Source organism: Felis catus, chromosome A1 (assembly GCF_018350175.1).
Source record: "Felis catus isolate Fca126 chromosome A1, F.catus_Fca126_mat1.0, whole genome shotgun sequence".
Taxonomy (NCBI): Eukaryota; Metazoa; Chordata; class Mammalia; order Carnivora; family Felidae; genus Felis; species Felis catus.
Window position 1 is genome coordinate 177,061,073 of NC_058368.1, and position 17,952 is coordinate 177,079,024.

Sequence of the window (17,952 nt, forward strand, 5' to 3'; positions counted from 1 at the left end):
GGCGAGTGTGAAGTTCTCTCACCACATCCTGGCTCCCACTGGGTTTTACTCAAAAAGCAAAAACAAGAACCCACAAGCCTAAAAGACTTCTGCTACGTGCATTTCAGCTTTTTAAGCCAGAAAAGCGGTGTCCTCTTTATCAGAAACATTTTAAAGAATAAAAGCATCTAAAGTTAAAAAATGTAAGACCTGGGGCACCTGGGTGGCTCAATTGGTTAAGGGATCCAACTCTTTTTTTTTTTTTTTTTAATTTTTTTTCAACGTTTATTTATTTTTGGGACAGAGAGAGAGCATGAACGGGTGAGGGGCAGAGAGAGAGGGAGACACAGAATCGGAAACAGGCTCCAGGCTCTGAGCCATCAGCCCAGAGCCCGACGCGGGGCTCGAACTCACAGACCGTGAGATCGTGACCTGGCTGAAGTCGGACGCTTAACCGACTGCGCCACCCAGGCGCCCCTTAGGGATCCAACTCTTGATTTCATCTCAGGTCATGGTCTCACGAACTGTAACAATGCGGAGCCTGCTTGGGATTCTTTTTTTTTTTTTTTTTTTCAACGTTTATTCATTTTTGGGACAGAGAGAGACAGAGCATGAACGGGGGAGGGGCAGAGAGAGAGGGAGACACAGAATCGGAAACAGGCTCCAGGCTCTGAGCCATCAGCCCAGAGCCCGACGCGGGGCTCGAATTCACGGACCGTGAGACCGTGACCCGGCTGAAGTCGGACGCTTAACCGACTGCGCCACCCAGGCGCCCCATGGGATCCTTTATCTCCCTCGCTTTCTCTGCTCCTCTTCGGCTTGGGAGCACATGCGTTCTCTGTCTCTTTCTCTCAAAATAAATAAACGTTAGAAAAATGTTTAAAAGCAAAATGTAAGACCCCCTTGTGTGCTCTCCCCAAATCCTGCTTCTGGGGAGGTGGTTACCATTAGGTTTGATGTATAACCTCACAGACGCTGTTCTGTGTTTGTGGGTGTATGTGTGCACACAGTAGGTGTATGTCTTTCTTTTAAAATACAACTGGAATTCTGTACATTCTATCATATGCATCAGTCACCATCATGTTCAGGGCAACATGTTATGGATGAAGTCCCAAGTTAGTACATACAAATGCAATCTCCTTTTTTTTTTGATATATGTATTTTTTTAGGTGGGGGAGAGGGCCGGGGGGTGTGGAGAGACTATCAAGCTGGCTCTACACTCAGCGTGGAGCCCCACGTGGGGCTCGATCTCATGACCCTGGGTTGCTGACCTGAGCTGAAAGCACGAGTTGGATGCTTGACTGAGCCACCCAGGTGCCCCTGCAATCTCATTCTCTTTAAGGGCTGCATACTAGGGGCGCCTGGGTGGCGCAGTCGGTTAAGCGTCCGACTTCAGCCAGGTCACGATCTCGCGGTCCGTGAGTTCGAGCCCCGCGTCAGGCTCTGGGCTGATGGCTCAGAGCCTGGAGCCTGTTTCCGGTTCTGTGTCTCCCTCTCTCTCTGCCCCTCCCCCGTTCATGCTCTGTCTCTCTCTGTCCCAAAAATAAATAAACGTTGAAAAAAAAAATTAAAAAAAAAAAAAAAAAAAAAAGGGCTGCATACTAGTTCACGGCTGGGCTGCACCACAGTTTTTCTAACTCCTTTGCCAGCTCAGCTTTGGCAACAACTGGGTGCTTTCCAATTTCTTACTCTTTCCAATAATGCTTCTGTAAGCTTCCATATATATTATAAACATGATTTGGGGGAATCTATTTCTAGAAAGAGAATCGCTGTGTCAAATATATTTCTTTTTTTTTTTTTAACAATCTCTTTGGAGAAGCAACAAATATATTTCTTAAAACCCAGTTTTATTTATTTATTTGTTTGTTTGTTTTAGAGATTGAGAGAGCGAGCGAGTAGGGGAATGGGGCAGAGGAAGAGAGAGAGAATCTTAAGCAGGCTCCACCCTTAGCATGGAGCCTGATGCGGGGCTCGATGCTGCGACCCCGAGATCATGACCTGAGGTGAAATCAAGAGTCGGACACTTAACTGTCTGAGCCACCCAGGCACCCCAAACCAGTTATTTTTTTCCCAAACATAAGACGCGGTCTAGCAAAGTCCGTCCATTCATTGATTCAGCTGTACTTCCTGTGTCAGCTGTGCCCGCAGTGCAGCTCTGGATACAGCAGAAATGACCTCTTTCCTTATGGAGATGATAACTTATGAAACAGGCCCCACCTTCCTACCTGCTGCCCTTGCTTCTGATCCTTGTGAAACGGGAGAAGGACAGAGGAATGTTTGCATTAGAAGAGACTGCATGGGGAAAAGCCCCTTTGAGCTGTCGGAGGCAGCCCCCCACCTGTCAGGGGACGCCTCCTGTAAACACCATTCAGGCAGCCTGAAGTCCCAGGGCTGCCGGGAGGGGCCGCCCCACCCTCCTGGGTGGGCCCCGTCTTGGGGGGCAGACGTGGGGCAGAAGGGGAAGTAGCCGCCATCCAAGAGGCTGGCTGGCTCATGCCTAAGGGAGGGTCTTGGAGACCAGCTGTGTGTCGTTGCAAAACTGTGGTGGTTTCTGCTTTTCCTCTTTCTTCTCAGGCGGGGAATGGAGACCCTGGTGGGGGAGTGCCTCCTGCCTCCCTCCAGGGAGCCTCACGCTGGGTCTGAGAGGCAGTCACTGTTGTTCCCAAAAGATTTCCTAGGAAATCTGTGCTGGCCATTGTTGGTGTTTGCAGGGGCCGCGTAGGGAGGAGGTAAGGCAGGCCCCCCCCGTTCTTACCCAGGAGCCCGGAAACGTGGCAACTTGTCCTGGCCTCCCAGGTAGTCCTCAGCAGAGCCAGGTTCTCCTGTGGGTTTCCTGGTTTTGAACTTCACTCTGCCACAGCCGTTGGTCCCTCCGGGCCTGTCATCCGCTGACGGAGCACCTACCATCTACTTAGCCTTGACCGGGCTCAGAGACCAGCTTTCCTGACCATTCCCAGGACCCTCGGCCAGGCTCCAGTCTAAGATTCTTGAGTCTGCTGGCTCACGTGCCCCATGGACAGGGCATTTACACAGCGCTGGGCTTGGAGCTGAGTGCCTCGTGTGTGTCATTGAATCCTCGTGGCAACCCTACAGAGTAGTTCTACGGAATCACCACCCCTGTATCACAGGGAGACTGAGGGTCAGAGGTGTACTAACTGTCCTGACCCCTGCCTGTCTCCTGCCTTATCTGCTGCCACCTCCTCTCCCTCTAGCCACTCTGCCTTGCCCCTTCCAGGCCCTTCAGCCCATTTGTCATCCCTGTCTGTAAATCTCTTCCCCCAGATCTTGACCTCCTGTCTAAAAGAACCGCCCGTCCGCCTCTCACCTGCCGTGGGGCTTGTGGAGGGCCTGTTTTTACTGCTAGAGTAACAAGCCACACTAGGGTGAAGATTTTGGTTCACTCCTGCACCTAGAACATAATAGATGTTCAATTAATATGTGTTGAATGAATGGATGCCTGGCACATAATAGATGTTCAGTTAATATTCACTCCTTCCTTCCCTGTTTGTGCTCTCTCCTGCTCACTGTCTCTCTCTCTCCCTCCCTCTCTCTCTCTCTCTCTCACACATACTTCTCTGACCGTAGACTGCCTATCCCATCTTTCCACCCTTTACACAGTTAGGAATATGTACTTACTGGCGTTTGTCCGGTTGTCCTCTCCTTCCACCACTGAACTTTGAGCTGCTGAGGGCAAGGACTTAATTTGCTCCTGGCTGATGTCTGCCTCCAGATGGCACCCTGATGAATAGGTGAATGAACCAGTGAAAAAGAAGAGCCCGGGGGCACCTGGGTGGCTCAGTCGGTTAAGCATCTGACTTCAGCTTAGGTCATGATCTCGCAGTTGGTGAGTTCGAGCCCTGCGTTGGGCTCTGTGCTGACAGCCCAGAGCCTGGAACTTGCTTCAGATTCTGTGTCTGCCTCTCTCTCTGCCCCTCCCCTGCTCATGCTCTGTCTCTCTCTCTCTCAACAATAAATAAATGTTTAAAAAAAAAAAAAAAGAGCTGAGACTGGAACCAGCTCTCTGGTATTCAGGCCTATGCTCTTAGCATTATGCTCCTTCCTGGTTTGAAATTGTGGGTCTGATTCAAGCTCTCCAGGACAGCAGTTGTTATGTGACTGTGGTTCGGGCCAGCTCATTTCAAGACCTAGACAGGCTTCTGGGGCGGCTGGCAGTTGTAACAGCTTTGCAACTTGTCTTGCTTTGAATTAAGCAGCAGCAGTCTGCTCAAGGTGTTGCTTCCTTTTGAATTTATTTTTTAATCAAGATGAAACTTACCTGTTTTTTCTGTCATACAAAAGTTTATGTTAACTTACTAGTTGGAATGCTTTAAAAAAAGTTTTTTTTTTTAAGATTTTATTTTATTAAAAAATTTTGTTTAATTTTTATTTTTGAGAGAGAGGGAGAGAGCGTGCACACGTGCAGAGTGCAAGCGGGGAGGGGCAGAGAGAGAGAGAGAGACATAGAATCCGAAGCAGGCTCCAGGTTCTGAACTGTCAGCACAGAGCCTGACGTGGGGCTCCAACCCACCAACCGTGAGATCATGACCTGTGCCGAAGTTGGACGTTTAAACCGACTGAGCCACCCAGGCGCCCCCAAAAAGATTTTATTTTGATGTAGTCCCTATGCCCAACATGGGGCTTGAACTCCCAACCCCGAGATCAAGAGTCACGTGCTCCAACTGAGCATGTGGCATTGGACTCTTCTCTTAGTATTGGGCTTGTGAAGGAAGACTGGCTGGTGCTGTTGGATGGCTTAAAGATACATTTAATTTTTGTTAGTCTTGAAAGTCTTGTATGTTCATCATGGGAAACCTGAAGAATTCAGAAAAGTAGAAGAAACCTAGCCTGGTCTCATGATCCACACACAACCGTTTTAGCCAGTTGGTGTATTTCCTCCAAGTCAGTTCATGTATATTTTGCCCTTTTTTGTGGGGGAAGGGAGCATTGAGCCGACCACACACTGTTCAACTGTGTGTCCTCCCCTTTCCTGCTGCACCTTCTAAGTCTATAAATACAATATCTTTAAAAAAAAATTTTTTTTTTCAACGTTTATTTATTTTTGGGACAGAGAGAGACAGAGCATGAACGGGGGAAGGGCAGAGAGAGAGGGAGACACAGAATCGGAAACAGGCTCCAGGCTCCGAGCCATCAGCCCAGAGCCTGACGCAGGGCTCGAACTCACGGACCGCGAGATCGTGACCTGGCTGAAGTTGGACGCTTAACCGACTGCGCCACCCAGGCGCCCCTATAAATACAATATCTTAATATGGTGTTAAATATTGACATATTTAAATACATGTTAAATAATATCAAATGTTAAATACATACTAAACATTTAATATTGATATGTATTCGTACGTGTAATTCAGTGTTAAAATATTGAATAAAAATACTTCAAAACTAATTTTAATACCTATAAGATACTCCGTCATATGCCAGTACATCACACTTTACTTTTTGTTTTTTCTTTTTTTCTTTTTTGAGAGAGAGAGAGCGAGCGAGCAGAGGAGGGACAGAGGCAGAGGGAGAGAGAGTCTTAAGCAGGGTCCGCAGTGCTGTCGGCACAGAGCCTGATGCGGGGCTCCGTTTCATGAACGTGAAATCATGACCTGAGCTGAAATCAAGAGTCGATGCTTAACTGACTGAGCCACCCAGATGCCCCATCACACTTTCCTTAATCTGCTCAGTTGTTTACCCTTTACCTTATCTTTCTTACCTCTCTCTCAATGTGTGTGTGTGTGTGTGTGTGTGTGTGTGTGTGTGTGTGTGTGTGAGAGAGAGAGATATGCCATCATAAGCCCTTTTTGGAGAAGACAATATAGTATATGAGAAGTTTTATTTTCTTTATTTCTTACATAAGAAGTTTTAAAGTCACTCCTTCAGCTTTGTGCAGAGACAGTATCATAGCCAGTGAGCTTTAACCAAGGCACAATTATTTCTGGCTAAAATCACTCTCTGAAAGCTAAATAATTATGGTTCTTTTTAATTTGTCACTATTACAATAGCACTTGGATGAACATCGTTCTGCATAATTTTTTTTTATTTGAGATTTCATTAGGGTAAATATCTAGGTTTGGGATTACTGCGTCGGAAGAGTGTATAGATATTTTAAAGGTTCTTGCAATTTATTGCCCCACTACTTTTCCGAAAGGCTCTTCAATTTATACCGTTATTAGCAAGAAGGAAATTGCATGTCTCAATATATCCTTCCAGCAGTAGATATATTTTTAATGATCAAAAATTTGCTAGATAGGAAATGGCATCTGTTAATTGACTTGGAACGTCTGTCTCTTGAGTTCACACCCCAGCACTGTGGGTGGAGGAATGTCCATCAAATACTGTATCTGATTTTTGTCTTGCAGCTGACTTTGGTGTGTCTGCCAAGAATCTGAAAACTCTGCAGAAACGAGATTCCTTCATAGGAACGCCTTACTGGTGAGTTGTGCAGTTTCTGGAAAGGGAATGGTGGACTGAAGGCTCAACCTCAGACTCCCCAAGGTGACCTCTGGCCGCGTCAAGGGCTCCTGAGTCAGCCTGCTGGGTCTGAGCCTGGTCTCCACCACTCACGAGTGCTGTGACCTTGGCCAAGTTGCTTAGCTTCCTTGTCCCTCCGTTTCCTCCCCTACGAAATCAGGGATAGAACAGCACCTACTGCACAGGTTGTTGAGAGGATGAAATGCGATGATGTGTATAGAAAATACTCCATTAGGGACACCTCAACGGGAACCCCTCGAAAATGGTTTAATTCTTTTTTTTTTTAAAGTTTATTTATTTTGAGAGAGAGAGAAAGTGCATGTGCGAGTGGGGGAGTGGCAGAGAAAGAGGAGAGAGAGAGAATTCAAGCAGGCTCTGCGTGCTGTCAGCACAAAGCTCGATGTGGGGCTCGAACCCATGAACTGTGAGATCATGACCTGAGTTGAAATCAAGAGTGGGGTGCTTAACTGACTGAGCCACCCAGATGCCCTGAAAATGGTTTAATTCTTAATTAATTCAACAAGTACAGATTGAATGTGAGGCCCTGGGCTGGGACTGTGAGGATGAACAAGTTCAATTCCTACCCTCCCGTGAAGTTTCTCTGGGCTTCTCTAGGCCATTGTGTTTCCTTCTTTCCCCAAACTATTACTTAAACAAACAAACAAAAAAGGCAACAAAATAAAAAAAACCAAACCAAACAAAAAACCTCTCTCAGTTTCACACCTAACTGCTTTCTGTTTTTCATGTGCATTACTTCTCAATGTGGAGTTAGGCTCCTTTCTTGCTTGCTTATTACTCACCCTTTCTTTCTCTCTCTCTGCCCTTTCATTCCTCTTTCTCCTGTTCTCTCCCATCCGTTCTGTCTGTGCTGGTGTATTCTCTCCACACCCTCCACCTTGTGCCCCCAGTTTTTTCTGGGCACCTTCCCCTCTGCCTCTACCCACCCCTTCCCCAGGACTCTGTGTTCTGGATTGTTGCTGCCATCTTGTGGTAGGCTTCGGGAACTGCAGCGGGACATGGCATTGGAGCTCCTTGAAGGCATCTTACTGAGTGAAGACCATCGTAAGGAAGACAGTGGGATGGACAGCAATGCAAATCGTGATTCAGGAGTGCTGCCAGCTCTCTGACACTGGCTTGTGGTGGTCCTGACCCCGAGTCTCTGAGAAGGGCCTATGAAGGCCAGGTTCTTAGCCCTGTGTTATCCCTTGGTTGGTTCAGGATGGCCCCCGAGGTGGTGATGTGTGAGACCATGAAGGACACCCCGTATGACTACAAAGCTGACATCTGGTCCCTGGGCATCACTCTGATTGAGATGGCCCAGATCGAGCCCCCGCACCATGAGCTCAACCCCATGCGGGTCCTGCTCAAGATTGCCAAGTCGGATCCCCCCACTCTGCTCACGCCTTCTAAGTGGTAAGGAGCAAGGCCTGTCTGCCTGAGGGTGTTTGTTGCATGGCCAACAGGCCTGGGTCACAGGGCAGGTGGGATTGGGTGGGTGGAGTGCCCAGAGTGGGGGAGCAGTTGGGGCCTGGAGGTCTCTGGGCCTTTCTGAGCTACCCAGGCCCTCCATGTGCTCTGGACATGGGTTGTCCATCAAAGCAGACTGGGTGATCCCATAAGCCGGATCCCGCTGTGGGAGTAAGTGCCTAAATGAGCCCCAGCAGCCACATGGCACGACCCTGGGCTGGGAACCGAGGCTCGGGCATAAGTCCCTGCACTTCTGTGTATTACCGTGTGGCCTTGGGCAAGTCCCTGCTCTCTGATTTCCACATCCCGTCTGTACGGTGATGTTCACAATGAAAAGGTCATCGTGAAAACCCCGTAGCCTTCACCGCTTTAGCTCATAAAGGCGCCTTTGTCTTTGAGGGCTGTGTTTGGGAAGCACACAACTCCCAGGAGAGTAGAGTGTGCGACGGGGAGAATTTTCTCAGTTTCTGCCCTACTTGGAGCTGACTGCTGCCACCGGTGGGCGCCCCCCACCCCCACCCCCCCAGGTCTGTGGAGTTCCGAGACTTCCTGAAGGTGGCCCTAGATAAGAACCCAGAGACCCGGCCCAATGCTGCGCAGCTTCTGGAGGTAAGCGGTGCCCCTCTCCCGGGGGTGGCGGCCTGCCCCCTCTGCCCTGCCCTTGCTTTGGAGGCAGGAGATGGCCTGGAAGCTGGGTGTGTTTCTCCTCAGCTCGGGTGACCACAGGAGCAACCATTTATTCATCAGCTGATTCTCGCTGGGCGCCTCCTGAGTGCCTGCTCTTGTCCTGGGAGGGCTGTCTTGTGGAGGCTCCCCCAGAGCCTGTCCTCAAACAGCTTATGTTCTACTGGGGGAGACAGGCCGCAGACAGCGGGTAGGTGCACATGAAGAGGGGGAGAAAAATAAAACAGCTCAGGAAGAGGGGGGCCTGGGAGGGTTTGCTCCCCGATAAAAGGAGGGCATGGAGGGGCTCTGTGTGAACAGACACCCAGAGTCGGGGAGGGGACTAGGTAAGTGGTCCTGGGGAGTGGAGGCAAAGGCCTGGCCTGTGAGCATGGCTGGGAAGGGCTAGGAGGCCAAGGCACCGAGCCAGGGGTGAGGGCAGAGATCAGAGAGGCGTGTGGTCTGTCCACCTGAAGTTTGGATGGTTTGCCGGGAGGGTACCCGTACCGCCACGGCGCGCTCACTACTCTGATGCTTTGCAGCAGGACACAGACCCCAGAAGGAAGGCAGGTGCTCAGCGTGAACCATACCGTCTGTGCAAACAGTTTAGGCAGAGCGAGCCACTCCTGTCCCTTCACGGTGGACCCCTCCCCAAACCCAAGTTTCCAGCGGCTTGCTAAGGGCCGGTGGCGGAAGCAGGCCCTTCAAAGGGGGGCAGGCAGGCTGCCGCGCTCGCTCTTTTCTGCACGAAGGGCCATGTCGCACAGGGTCACGCGGGGTCCAGGACTTGAGCTTTACCCTGTGTGCAGTGGGGCGCCCCTGAGGATTTGGACTGGGGAGATGGCGTCTGACTTATACTTACAAGGGCCCCTCTGGCTGCCATGTGAGGAACCTCCGGCCTTAGCATGGGGAAGGTGACGGTGGTTTCCTAGAAGCTTTTCGAAATATTGGGGGCAGCTGGGAGCTGCTCTTTGCCTGGGCTAGTGCCTTGTGTTTTGACAGTGGCACATATCACCTGCCCAGCCATCCTCAGGTGGGCCAGTTGCTGTCCCCATGCCATCAACGCTGATGGGAGATGGAGAGACAGTGGCCTGGGTGCTGGGGAGGGGCCGCTCCTCCACACCCTGCCCCCTCTGGTTCTTCCGCGTGTGTGACCCAGCCTCTGATGTGTGCTGGGGGGGAGGGACCAAGAGGCCACACCAAGCACTGAGGCTTTGTTCACGATCGGCCACTCCCCCTGCGTGCCTGCCGTGTGACAGACACTGGGCCCCCGGTCGACATGCTGGGCTACAGCGCATCCCTCTGGGGTGTGCAGCACAGCGATTAAGTGTGTGGACTGTGGTTGTAAGGTCCTGGGTTCAAATCCCAGCTCTGCCACTTACTGGCGGTAAGACCCTAGGAAATTGGCTTCACTTATCTGTGACCCTGTTCTTGCTCTGAAATGGGATAATAGCAGTGTCCCCCTTAACCAGGTAGCTGTGAGGGTTAAGTATGAAGATACGGTCAAGTGCTTAGCTAAGGGCCAGCTCGCTGAGTGATGCATTGAATTCCAATGTCTGGAGTATCCCGAGGCCTCATTTTCTGGGTATTGTGTGCTGGTTGGTGGGGAAGCCAGAGGTGGGGGGAGGGGGGCGGGGGCGTCACCGTTGGGGCCGATTGTTTCCTGTAAGCAGAGCCTCCTGGCCTGATAACATCCGGCCTCTAGGACAGTCAGGACATTCCACGGAGAAGAGACCAGCTGTCCTCCGTTCCCACATGGCAGCCCTAAAGCCTCAGCCTGAGCCAGGAATTTTTACTCCGTAGTTGGAAAAAATGTCCTGCCAGGGGATCTTCAGCATGAGACAGAAAGGGTTGCAGAAGAAAGGAGAGATCCCTTGAGCTCAATAAAACCTGGCTTAGGCCGCCGTCAGCCTTTTCCGCGTGCCGCTTTATCTCTGGGTGTGGGAGGGTAGACCGTGACTTGCTGAGGTCACCCGGCTTTGAGTGACAGGTAGACCTCAGGTCTCGGCTTCCCAGTGCCCCCCCTGCAGAGCCGCTCATGCCCCTTGTATCTGCCTGCTTCTGGGAGGTTCCTCCCGGCCCCTCAGCCTCCCCACCCGACCCCCTGTTCTGCCTTGAGCTCACGTTGGTTTCCGATTCACTTGCTCGCTTGCACAGAGATTCTTGGGGACCGTGTCCCGTGGTGATTAGTAACCCAGGCTCTGACCACCCGGCACGTGAGTGGTGCTCGCTCTGTGCCTCAGTTTCCTCGTCTGTGAGATGTGGATAGCGCTCACTTAACGGAATCGTGTGAGTGAATGAGATTCTTTACGTACTGTTTTTAGCATCGTGGCCGGCACGTCAGGTGCTCAGTGTATACTCGTTGAGTTTGTTGTCGCTCTCGTCAGCAGCATCAGTGACGTTTACGTTGTCGGATGCAGTGGTGGACTCCGGCCTCAGTGCTCGCCCCTGGGGACCCGGCCACCATGGCCACAGCCGATGCTCGTCCTCACCCCTGCTAGCGCTTGGCTTCCGGGTCCCCACACCTTCTCGCCCGTCACTCCTCCTCCATGCCCTTCACCGGCTCCTCTTCCCTGTGACTGCTCACCGTGGAAGCGCATCAGGGCCTCGTCCCCCGCCTCCACTCACCTCGAGGGTCCCACCCCAGTTACAGCGACGGCCATGTTTTCCCCTGTAGCCCACGCAGCCCCACCTGCCCCACGTCTGCGCCCAGCCGTTTACGCTCCACCGCCACGCAGACGTCCACACCCGCGTGCCCTCCGCTTCTACCAGTGGCCGTCCTGTCTCAGTCCGTGGCAACCCGTCCCCTCAGCCGTCGGGCCCCAGACTGTACCTTTCTTTCTTGCATGCTCCATGTCCGTTCGGTCAGGGAGTCCTGTGGTCCCTGCCTTCAAAACATGTCCAGAATCTGATCACTTCTCACGTCTTCCATTGCAGCCACGGGTCTGAGCTGCCATCAGTGTCTCTTGCTTGGATGATTGCTTCCTCACCGGTCTCTCTGCCCTCCTTCAGTCTGTTCTCAGCGCAGCAGCCAGAGGGAAACCTCCCGTCCCTCCCTCGTTGGCTCCCCTCTTGCTCAGGCTATCACCCAGAGTCTCGGTGTCCTGCAGGGACCTGCATGATCTACCCGCCCCATCCTGACCCCCTAGACCTTCTGCCTTCTTCTGGCCCCCTCACTCACTGCCAGCCTCTCTGGCCTTCTTGCTGTATTTCAGACACTCCAGGCATACAACTACCTCAGGGCCTTTGCACAGCTCTTCACACTGCCTGTGATGTGTTTTCCTGACACTTCCAGGGATGACTCTCCTTTTTAAGGTATTGTCTCAGATGTTAGCTTCTCAGTGAGGCTTCCACCAACTATCCTATTTTAGACTACAAACCTGCCACCCCACCCCCTACATATTCCTAATTCTCCTTTCCCTGCCCTACTTTTGATTTTTTTCCATGGCTTACTTGTTATTAAGTGTATTGTTAATCTCCCTGACCAGCATGTCAGCTCTCGGAGGACAGCAGTCTGTTTTGTTCACTGGTCTGTCCCAAGCATCCAGGACGGTGTCTGATATATGGAGGGCCCTCAGCAAGTATTCATTAAGTACAGTTACTTATTTTTACTTAACAAACTGTTGTGTAACCCTTTGTCCATGCCAGGTACTATTCTAAATGTTTAGCAAATGTTAACCAATTTAATCCTTGTGACAACCCTATGAAGTAGGAACTGTTCCGATTTCCATCAAACAGATGATAAAACTGAAGCACAGAGAGGTTAGGTTAGCCGGCACAAAGTCACACAGCTTATAAAAGACAGAGCTGGGATATCGATCCTGGTTGTCTCCTTCCAAAGCCTGTTCTCTTGACCACTCTGGTAAGCCGCCTCTCCGAATGAACAAAGGAGAGAAAGAAGGAACAAAGAGAACAAGAACGAGAGAAAAGGTTAGCCGGGGTGAGTTGAACAGATGCTGACAACTGAAACCTGGAGAGGGGTATCTGGTGTTGTCTAAAGCCAGCCTCAGCGTGTAGGACCCCTGGTAGGTGGTTTCTCAGTACACAGAGGAAAGCTAGGCTCCTGCTCTTGGAAAGAATGTCTGTGTAGGTGGCGGGAGGGCTCCTGGCCAGGGGGGGGAAGGTGCCGGTTGGCCAGCTGTGTGGCATCGTGGGGCACCCTGCAGAAATGGCACTGAACAGCTGTGCCTCTTCCCCAAGGAGCAGACGGCCGAGCTCCCCTCCGACGTGGGCCTCCTGCAGGGGTGCCTGAGCACCTTTCCGGTGACCCGTGTACCCGGACTGGCCTGTCCCCATGCTGGCACACACCGTGCTTCCCGCCTGGGAAGGCCCCAGCCCTCCTTGCAGGGCTTCTGTCTCTCTGCTGGGCCTCGACAGTTTGGGTTTGGGTGTTGTCCTTTTTAGACACATCCCTGGAGGTAGCCGAGCTGAGGCAGTGCGGGAGGTTGTCTCTGCTTTTTCTCTGCCGGGGCTGTTTACACAGCAGTGTTCTGGGCCTAATCAGCCACGGGAGGGTCTGCCCTGTCAGCCCCACTTGCCTGGGGATTCCGGGGTTGGCATCCAGGGCAACTGCCCAGCTCACCCGCACCTCTGTCAGAGGGCTTTCTTCCCCATGGCTTCCGCCTCTGCTTCCTAAGGACCCTGGGGTGCTCGTGGGAGGCAGTGGGGCAGATTGTCCTGCCTCAAGAAAGACTCCTGGCCATGCTGAAAAGCCACTGATTTGGTCAGTATGTAGTGTGCCCTGATGAAAACCTGGTATTCCCAGAAGCCTGTGCCTGCATTCTTTGCCTCTGCCACATCTGCTTCAGCAACTGCAGGGAAGTGTCCTGTGGCTTCCTGCTCAAATTCATGCGTGAAGTTGTGCAGTGTGAGGCTCGGGAACCTTTGGGAACTGATTCTCACCCTCCGTCCCAAAAGCTGTGCCCTGTGGGGATGCAGGAGGGAATAGGGTTGGCGGGGGGTGCAAAGTGAGCCATGAAGGCCTCTCCAGCTATGCTGCTGCTGGTGGTGACGGTGGTCGTGGTGGTGACAGTGGCAGCGATGGTGGCGGCAAATGGTGTTGGAGGCGATAACAACGATGTGGATGATAGCTGCCATACTTGGAGCACTTCTTGTAATGCTTCTCACAACCATACTGTTATTCCCAGTATACAGATGAGCACGCTGAGGCTTAGAGAGGTTAAGCGACTTGCCCAAGGTGGTGGTGGAGGCAGGATTTCATCCCAGGCACCCTGGCTGCAGAATGTAAAGCCAGTACTCTAACCACTACACTCTCCTGCCTCGCATGATTAGTAAGCCCTTTTGGAACCACACTCAAGACCTTTTGGAACCACACAGCAGCCAGACTGCTCCCTTTAAGGGGTGAGGGGTGAGTGTTAATGCCACTGCTCTGCTGCGCCCTCCAGCAGCTTCCGAGAAGAAAGTCTCAGTTTCTCACTACAGGCTGGGGGGACCCTGCATGCACCACCCTGCCCTTCCTCCTCTGGCCCCTCCTCTCTCCTCTCCCCAAAGCCCTGCCTCCTCGGACTTCCAGCCGTGCCTCCAGCACACAAGCTCAGTCCTGCCCCAGGGCCCTCGCGCTCTGCTGCTCCCCCTGCCTGGAATTCTCCGTGCCCAGATCTTTCCTTGGCCAGCCCCTTCACCTCCCTCAGGTCTCAGCTCAAATATCACCTCCTCTTGGAGGCCCCGCTGACCGCAGACTAAGTAGCCTCCACCGCCCAGCCCAGGCCCACGCGGTTCCAGCCTCTTGCTGTCCCATTACCTGATCTGACTTGATCTGTTTGTGGGTTGGCCACGCGTCTGTTGTCTCTCCCCCTCAGCTGCAAGCCCGTAGGGGCAAGGACCTTGCCTATCCTGTTGTTGAGCCTTATCTCAGATCTCAGCACGTGGCACAGCATGTGGCTGTGGCAGGAATCAGATAGTCAATGGGAGCATGGGAGAGAAAGGAAAGAGATGAAATACTTAAAATCTTTACTACTTTGGACTAGAGAAAGCCCGGCTGGTGTAGGGCTCTTTAAAAGGAGTGAGGTTTGGTGCTTTTCACATGTGCAGAGTTAGGTGACCAAGTGGAATGGGGTGGTGCCTCGTGAGCCTCCACAAATGAACTGTTGTAAACGAACAAGCAGATAAAAATGATTTGTAATGGACCTATCAGTTGTGAATGTGTTTACAGGGTGCTAGAAAATTTATTCTTCGTCATTTACATACTTCCTGCAATCTCGTTGACACTGTTCCTCCGCTGATAAATTTTCTGACCGTAAAGGTGGCAGATGTCATCAGAGCCTTCCTCTACATTTCAAATGAACAAACTCCAATTTAATGACTGCCCCCCCCCCCCCCGCCCCGCCATACACACTCCTGGTGCTGGGGGTTGGGTGCCCAAGGACAGATTTCTACCAGGGAGATGCTTGTGCCGATGTAACATCTGCTGAGGCCTTGAAAACTTTGGTGTTTTGCAAGGTGTGTAAAAGAACCTTCTTTCTTTCCCCTCCCTCCCTCCCTCCCTCCCTCCCTCCCTCCCTTCCTTCCTTCCTTCCTTCCTTCCTTCCTTCCTTCCTTCCTTCCTTCCTTCCCTCTCCCTTCCTTCCTCTCTCTTTCTCTCTCTATTCCTTCCTTCCTTCCTTCCTTCCTTCCTTCCTTCCTTCCTTCCTTCCTTCCTTCCTTCCTTCGAGTGAGCCAGAGAGAGGGGGCAGAAAGAGACAGGGGTAGAGAGAGAGAGAATCTCAAGCAGGCTCTGCACTGACACAGGGCTTGAATTTGCAAACCATAAGATCATCACCTGAGCCAAAACCAAGAGTCAGATGCTTAACTGACTGATCCACCCAGGGGCCCAGAACCTTCCTTTTTTAAAGATGCAGTGTTTCTGTAAATGCCTAGGAATAGAACATATACAGCTTTGCCTTAAGAATTTGCAAATACATGGGGCGCCTGTTTGGGCTAAAACACTTCCTTGTACCTTATTTCGTTTAATCCTTACGATCTCCCTGTAGGTTTGGCATTATTATCTCCACTTTGGAGATGAGCCTGCAACTCAGAGAGGGAAAGTGACTTGCCCAGTGTCACATAGCCGGTGAGTGGCAGAGCCACTCTCCTACCACCCACAGGACTTTGTGAGCTGCCCCTGGCCCACCTGTACCAAGTGTATGTTCACATTTCTCTCAGAGATGCCGTTGGCCTTCTCTGCCTGGGAGATCGTCTCCCCTCCGCCTCTGCCTCCTCCTCCTGTACCCTCCAGCCCAAAGTAGTTCTAATCCAGGTGTGTCTTACCCCCTCAGCATCCCTTCGTCAGCAGTGTCACCAGTAACAAGGCTCTGCGGGAGCTGGTGGCTGAGGCCAAGGCCGAAGTGATGGAGGAGATCGAAGATGGCCGTGAGGAGGGGGAAGAGGAGGACTCCATTGATGCCGCGTCTGTAAGGCCTGGAAGAACGGGCGCTGGGGAAGGATGGGATCCCAGCAGGCCTTGGCTGGTATGAGAGGGAACGTGCTGGGGTGCAGGAAGGATTCCTGTTCTCCCACGGCTTAGAGGCTACAGGCTCCCGTATCGCAGGTTACGTGAGTCGGCTCACGGGCCGGGGTGAGGCAGCAGAGTGTATTGGCCAGATTCTGTAAGTTTTCAGGAAAGAGCAGTAATCTGGATTTTCACTTGGGACCTTCCAATTTTCAAAAGTTGGTAGCTGAGTCATTACTTCCCAGCCTTTTTCCTGTTGTGGCTCACATACAAAATGAAAATGTTTTAGCACACTGTGGGGTAAATGCAGATAAAGGCTGCACGTGACCGGAGGCAACAAGCCGAGGGGCTCCGGGTGCCCCAGACAGACCCTGTTTGGCTTCTCACGTGCCCAGGGGACCCATGTCTTGGCACATTTGCAACCCATCTGTAGCTTCAGCACTTGGCTGAATTTAAGTTTAAATTAAAGCTAATTTAAAAATTTAAAAACATCTGAGCCAAGCAAAACACGTCCGTGGGCTGGATTCTGTCCTGAGCTGCCGCTTACATCCCTGGTCTAAGCTGTTTGGGAAGGGCCTCTTCCAAGAGGGAAACTTGAGGTGCAGGTGGTGTTGTGGACCGAGTGAGGCAGGGGCTGGCCTTGTCTAGAGGGAATGGGCAGTACGGTGCTGTCTGGAGGTTAACGGGATCCCGGGAGGAGCCAGAGGCTAGTGTGAATCCTTACTAGGGTGAAGAAGGGAAGACCGAGGAGGACGAGCAGAACCAGCACAGTAGCCACAGCCTTTTACTGAGCCCTTGCTGCGTGCTGGGCACTCTGCAACTCTGATAGGAGGACCAGGGCTCCATTTAATAGATAGGAAGACTGAGGTCCGAGCAATGAAGTGGCTGGTTGAGCTGATAGGAGGCACAGCCAGGTGTAGGAGAACCATGGTGGGAGAGGGAGGTGGTGGGTCTGGGGCCTGGCTCCAGGAGGTGGCAGCAGGCAGCGAGGTTGGGGAGGGAAGCAGCAAGCAGTTACGCTGGCGGGTTCTCTGCAGGTAGGAGGCTGCTCCTTGTCATGAGGGCGGTGGGGCTAATGAGGGTTTCAGGCAAGGACATTGGTGTGGGGATGATAGGATCAGATCTGAATTTCTGAACCATCACCCTAGGGGTGTTGAATAGGAGGTGGATTAGAGTTGCTTCTGGAAGCTTCCATATCCAAGGTTAAAAACTAGCGGCCACTGGGACCCAAGGGAGTGCTAATGGTGTGATTCCGTTAATATCTAAAACCCAGCAAACTCACTTGTAACACTTAGAGATCAATGTCAGGACAACTATTATGTTAAGGGGAGGGACAGACATGGAAGGGGGTCTCTCTGGTGGGCAGTGTTCCATTCCTAATGTGGAAGGCGGCTAAGTGGGTGCTCACTTTGTTCATTCATCAGACATTTATGTTTTATTCACAGAACTGGGTGTTGTATTTAACAATAGCAACATTTCCAGTACTTTGCACCCCTCTCCCCAAAGAAAAAGCTCTAAAGAAAAAACAAAACAAAACTTTAAAAACTCAGTGGCTGATAGGCTGAGTCCAGCCCCTGGATAGTTTGGGTTTAGTTTTTACGCAGCTAAAAAAGACAAAAAAACAAAAAACTGGAATTAGTTGCTGTCGGAAAGTCAGAAGGTGTCAGGTAAAAATCCGGATTCCAGCTTGTTTTAAAACAGTTGGAAGGTCTGTCCACAGGGGAGCCATTTTTCTTATATTGTCACAATTAGCTGCAGCAGAGTAGCCACTGGCACCTTTAGACAGGGCATCAGCTGTCCAGCTGGCCACAGTTGCCTCCAGTCCTAGGAGGAGAAGCGGGCACCAAACTAACTCACAATAAGTAGTAATTTTATTGTTGGTTGGCCGGTAGGGAGTGGTGAAGACTGTGGCTCACTGGAGA

General features: G+C 51.7%; 1 protein-coding gene across 2 annotated transcripts in view; it reads left to right on the top strand.

The window, feature by feature from the left end:
• Positions 1–17,952, top strand: part of STK10 (serine/threonine kinase 10) — a 118,880-nt gene that overhangs the window by 69,385 nt on the left and 31,543 nt on the right. For both annotated transcript variants that reach the window (XM_011285468.4, XM_045035527.1), the window contains exons 5-8: positions 6,342–6,414; positions 7,672–7,866; positions 8,448–8,529; positions 15,858–15,992. In XM_011285468.4, the coding sequence (XP_011283770.2) occupies positions 6,342–6,414; positions 7,672–7,866; positions 8,448–8,529; positions 15,858–15,992 (485 nt within the window). The remainder of the gene's footprint in view (positions 1–6,341; positions 6,415–7,671; positions 7,867–8,447; positions 8,530–15,857; positions 15,993–17,952) is intronic.